The sequence below is a fragment of the Neolamprologus multifasciatus genome, chromosome 3 (assembly GCF_963576455.1).
Source record: "Neolamprologus multifasciatus chromosome 3, fNeoMul1.2, whole genome shotgun sequence".
Taxonomy (NCBI): domain Eukaryota; kingdom Metazoa; phylum Chordata; class Actinopteri; order Cichliformes; family Cichlidae; genus Neolamprologus; species Neolamprologus multifasciatus.
In genome coordinates, this window is record NC_140441.1 from 15600642 (window position 1) to 15606641 (window position 6000).

General features: G+C 42.2%; 1 protein-coding gene across 9 annotated transcripts in view; it reads left to right on the forward strand.

Moving 5' to 3' along the window:
- The window catches only part of ppargc1a (peroxisome proliferator-activated receptor gamma, coactivator 1 alpha), a 300416-nt gene extending 296023 nt beyond the window's left edge, over positions 1-4393 (forward strand). For all 9 annotated transcript variants that reach the window (XM_085154758.1, XM_085154759.1, XM_085154762.1 and 6 more), the window contains 3 exons: positions 553-674; positions 1049-1200; positions 3196-4393. In XM_085154758.1, the coding sequence (XP_085010884.1) occupies positions 553-674; positions 1049-1200; positions 3196-3299 (378 nt within the window). In that variant the 3' untranslated portion in view covers positions 3300-4393. The remainder of the gene's footprint in view (positions 1-552; positions 675-1048; positions 1201-3195) is intronic.
- Positions 4394-6000: the final 1607 nt, after the last annotated feature.

Sequence of the window (6000 nt, forward strand, 5' to 3'; positions counted from 1 at the left end):
CTTCCTCTCTCTTGGATATGAATAACCTTATAATATTAACAGGCCTCTCATTTAGGGAACATCGCCAAGTTTGCTGTGTATTGTGAGTTGGACTCCCGAAAGCTGGAAAGAAAAACAGAAAGACAGAAGCAGGCTTCTGTGATATATAGCTGAGTCACTCCCACTGCTTTATTTTTAGACTTCACAAAAAGGAAGAAGCAGCCCCAAACTTAAGACATGGCATCATTTGATAAAAATCGCTCTGCCTCTGCTTGATGAGTTGCAGAGAGAAAGAGGAATTGTAGTGCCAAGGCAGATTGAAGGCGCTTCCAAACTGCAACTCAATCAGATAAGAGGAAGCAGGCTGAACCAATCACAGAGGGAACACAACAGACAGATGGAAAAGAGGGACAAAAACAGGGGGGGCCCCCCAAAGTCGCCGGCAGTATCCACAGGAGTGATCAAGACTAATTCATTAGGTGCTCGGTGAAGAAAGGAGAAGGGGGAAAGGAAAAACAAGACTCCCCCTTTTAATCTCTTTCCCTCTGCGCTGTCTGTCCTCTTAACGAGCAGGAGGAGAGACGAGTGGTGTACGTGGGGCGACTGAGGTCCGACTGCACCCGGACGGAGCTGAAGCGCCGCTTTGAACTCTTCGGTGAAATAGAGGAATGCGCAGTGAACTTGAGGGACGATGGGTAAGGCCTCAGGATGTTCTGTCTTTGTGTGAATCTGTGTCCTATCTTGGCTTTAGTGTTGTTTTAGCATACCGTAGAGGGGGCGGGGGGGGGGGGGGGGGGGGGGGGGGGGGGGGGGCGGGGGTCTACTGTAACTGCTGAACTTACAGCAGAGGCCGGTGACAAATACAGAGCTTTTGCAATCTGAGAGCGTCTCCCAATTCATCTGCATTTAGGCCCGTGGAGCCTGAAAGACGCACCTTTATTGATTGTCTTTTGCATATAAATAGAACGATGGTCATGACCGACAAGGCCCCGCCCCCACCCCCACCCTCGTTGAGTCACTGTTGCCCCACAGCAACACTCTGACGTGTTTATTTTCTATTCCTGACCAGGGACAATTTTGGCTTCATCACGTACCGCTACACTTGTGACGCCTTTGCCGCCCTTGAGAATGGACACACCTTACGCAGGTCAAACGAGCCCCAGTTCGAGCTGTGTTTCGGCGGACAAAAGCAGTTCTGCAAATCACATTACACAGACTTGGGTGAGTGCAGCTTTGTTGTTCTTTCCATCAGCCCCCTGCGGTCGTGCTGTACATTCGCATGCACGCAAGACTGTCAGCGGAACGTGGGGAGGGAGGTCGAATAAGCCTTGAGTGACGCTTCCAGATCAAAACGTACCCATCTCGGCACTGATAGCAATTCCTACAGCCCAGAATGTGTCCGGCCAGGCGTTCAAGCCTCGAGATTGCAAAGAGAGTTCAGAGGTCGGGCTGTGAACATGCCGACGAGTAGCCTCGGTAGCTGAAGCAAAACGAGGCAGACCCCATTACTCATGTGGACGCGAGATGCTTGCTTTTACTTTGTTGAGCTTAAAACCAGATCTTGTGTGTTTTCACGTATGTGTGGGAATCGCATTAATAAGACAAGTCAGGGCTAGATGAAATTAGTAGGAGCGAGATATTGTAGAAGAATGACAAGAAAAAAAGACGAAGAAGAAGAAAGTGGGAGCAAGGTGAAATCCCACAACCTCCCCACCCCCTCCACTCCCTTTAAAGTCCATCTGCTGCCAGCTGTTGTGGTGCTGAAATGAGGTAGATCCTTGATGCGGCACTTAGGGGCCAATAATTTACATTGGGGGGAGGGGCCGCCTCAGCAGCTCTCTGCCTACCTACCAGCTACTTCTGTCTGCGCTTATCTGCTGCCTTTGCTGAGAGTGTGGAGGATGTAGCTGCAGTACAGCAGAACTCATTCAACATAAGTTATTCCTCAGAGTAAACATGCTTAGCTTCTATACTGGCCCGACACGTGAATCTCAATCAGAAACCCGAACCGCAGTGACGCATTTGATAAATAATGCAAGCTTATCAGTGAAATCGAGGCTTTTTTTCTTCTTCTTCTGGTGTGATGCCCCGTTTCTGACATGTGAAAAAAGGAAAGAAATACACTTTGATAAAAGGTGGTGACAATTGAGAAGCGAAGCAGCGTTGGGACTTAAGTAGCATGTGCCCCATTATTTTAAGTACTGCACAAACACAAAAGATCATCTGCTCCGCTCGGAGACAACATGAAAGATGAGTATTGACTGCTCTGGAAGCAATATGTGAGGTCAGAAATGTAAAATGCGACGCTACGAGAGGGTCAGCGGGTCATTTTAAGAGAAAAAGAGCAGTTTTCCCATTAAATGAGGCGGTTACTCTACATCTTCAAAGCACGCGCTTGAAGCCGTTAGCCTTTTAAAAGAGTGCATGGCACACAGAGAAACAGTTGCTAATCCTGAAGCCTTGAGGTTAGACATTATACTGAGATTGACTAATCAGTCTGCTGGAATGGAAAGGCCTTCATTCGACAACCTCTTTGTCAGGAATGGGCTATTTTGGTCAGCCCCCATATTGATAGCACGAGATAAGAGATTGAGAGGAAGGGAGAATCTTTTAATAGCGAGGTATCCAAACCTCTTCCCATCTTCTCGTCTTTTTTTTTTTCTTTTCAGAGACACTGTCCATTAGTTTTAAGTAGAGCAGCGGGGTATTTTTCATCCCTCAAGGTGTGCAGCGTGACACAATCCAGCCCTTGGCCATTGCATTAGATCAAACCGGCGTCTCCCAGCTGCCACGGTCATTCCCATTTCTCAAAGCACTAGGTGTGTGCTGCCGAGTCCTTTGGGGGGGCCCCATTTGTGAAGCTGTCTGTTGGCACAGATAAGATGCTCTTTATGTATTATCAGGTTGATCGAGAAAAACAGGAGCTATGAGAGATGGACGGACACATCTGCTGTCTTTGTGTAAAAAATAAAGAAAAGCAGTGCGTTCTGTCCTTGCGGCGTGATTCCTATTGGTCTGTTGCTAAAACACAGGAAGCATTGAAACTATCGGTTTAACTTTAGAGCCGCACGTGACCGTAAGTGCAGAATATTCCCAGAGCCGTCACCGCAAACACTTCTGAGAACACAAAGGTGAACCCTGTTGTTTTCTGTGCGACTTCTAAGAAATGCAGCTCCGCCTCACGCTAAACGCACATCCTTGTTGCTCCATTTCCAGACTCCCATTCAGACGACTTCGATCCAGCCTCTACAAAAAGCAAGTACGACTCCATGGATTTTGACAGTTTGCTGAGGGAGGCCCAGCACAGCCTGAGAAGGTAACCTGTTCAGTGGCACCTGCTGTCTGTCACAAAGAGGGACTTCTGATACCTCACGGTGGTTTCTCGCTCCTTTGATGACGAGACTACCAGAAGTTTTACACTCTGTCAAAGAGTATATAAGAATAAGTCTATAGACCTATATCAATATAAATGAATATATCAAAAATAAAGTTTACATGAACATAGCTGCTGAAGAGCTGGGAAGAGACATTGCGTTCTGGGAAGCCAGTGAACCCTCAGAATCTGCACGGGTTTGGTGCACTCTACTGCTGAAAGAAGAAAAAGAACTTTATTTTTTCCTTTCTTTCTTTTTTGTTTTTGTTTTTTGTTTTTCTTTCTTTTTTTTTTCTTTTTTTGTTTGTTGTTGTTGCTCCAAGCACTACAATACCCACAATTCTTTTGGGGGGAGGAAGTGAAAACACGCAGCTTGTTTGGCCAGATTTATTTTTTTCTTGTTGTTGTTGTTGGCCTTTTTTTTTGTTTTCTTGTTTGTTTGTTTATTCTTTCCTCTTTTTTTTCCTTTTCAATCTGGTGTTTGGATCCGGTGTTACATCGCAAACAAAGAGTTTGGTGAAATTCTCAAGGTAACATCATTGTCTACATTTAACGGAGAATCGTAGCTGTGTATTTACAAATACTATAAAAAAAAAGGAATATTTTTATTTTATGTAAATATCAAAGTTCTTTATTTGTTACAGCTATGCACTGTAAAACGCAGCCTTTTTTAAAAATGCGGAGAACATTTCTTAATTCAGAATGTCGATCTGTAGTGATTACAATACTGTAAAAGCGTTATTGTACACCTACATGATGTGTAGGAGACATGACATGATTGTAGAAAAAAACAGAAGAAGAAGAAGAAAAAAAAAAGATGTGTCCGAATGCTCAGTTTTGGGGGAGCACGTGAACATGTGTCTTCTTTTTTTTTTAAGTTATTTTTTTGTGGGAGAAAAAAAAAAACAGTCAACCATGTATAGTTTATGTCTGTTTTTAAAGTTTCTCAATCTGTGTTTTTTGCTTATACAGCCACTGTAAAATGCATTTTTAACGTCTTTTTCATGATTGCAAAGAACGTTAGCCCAATTGTTTCATTATATATATATATATATATATATATATATAATATATATATATATATATATATATGTGTGTGAATGTGGCTTTGCATGGTCCTTGTTTGATTACCTTCAAAGAGAGAGAAAACTGTATTCACATCTTTTCAATCAGTGTAAACACATATTTATCTATTTATTTTAGTATTTGAATCAGAAAAAACAATATTTATGGACTCCTCACTGAACGTGGTGTACCTCATGAAATTTATTTGCTATTTATGTTATGTCCTTTGATTTGTGTTATTTAACTCGCAATCACTAGACAGGGTGTACAATAAATGGTTTGGTGGGGATAATATTACCTTCTATGCCTTTCCGAAACAATCAAAACATTCAGCTAATCAGTCCAGCGGTCAGCCTCTCCCCTAACAGTCACATCTGCAGCGCATAAATCTTTTTGGGTTTATTTCTTTTTCTTCCGTTTGTTTGTTTCCTCCCGTACAAACACAGAACATGAAGCAATAAAATGATTTTGCAGGAATTTCGTTATGCCGTTGTGAACACACACGCGCGCGCACACACACACACACACGTTGTCATCGCTCCACTCACGCTTGATTATGTGAATGCCAAACAAAAGTTTACAATTTCCTTTTCCTGAATTTTTTAAAAGATCTTGTATTTGATGTACAAAATATATATATATGTATGTATATATATATATATATATATATATATATATATATATATATATATATGTGTATATATATATATATATATATATATATATATATATATATATATATATATATATACTACTAATATTATTCACAATAATGACAAGATGATTAATGATAATAATATAAATGAAAGGAAAAAAACTATATAAAAAGCAATAAATTATTTTTCAGAGTTGTATTTTAGCTCCTATTGTTGTGTGATTTTTGGACTTGACCCATTACCCAGTCGCTGGTAGTTAGGATGACTCCATTCCCCCCAGCATCTCGGCATCTCGTCACCGTGGCGTGACCTTGCGCGGTAAAACACTTGAATATGTCGTCGCCCACCCGCTCTTCCCTTTAAGACGTAACTGAGTCTGTGTATGTCGTAATGCACGCGTTGCTTTGTGACATCAGTGCACATGTGACCGGCTCTTAACCCCAACCCCGTGTGTTTAAAATGTGTCGAGTTGAACGTGTTTGTTGTGTTAGTGCATGGCTATTACAGGACGACATGCCGGTGCGGTGTATACACCACTTTGGATAACTGCCTCTCAGCTCTTAACTTGGCAGATTTTAAATGGCGCTCTATAAAGCCTAATAGAAGAAGAAGAAAAAAAATCTACTCAACAATGTATCGCATGCTGCACCCCTCCTCCCCACTCACACACACACAGTCCAGCTATCACAGCGCCGTCGACATGACATAAAAGGTAACCTTGCGGTTTCTGGTTCAATTAATATCCCGTTTCGAGCGCGAGCCAAGTAATGAGAGAACCGGCTTCCATCACAGGAAGGAAAAAAAAAATCTTTTGTATGAAAGCTTTGCTGATCACAAGCTTCCTTTCATCGAGTTTGATTGTGGAGACAAGAAACAGCTAATTTTTGTGATGCAAAGAGGCAAAAATTGGTTTAGGGATGGATTTCC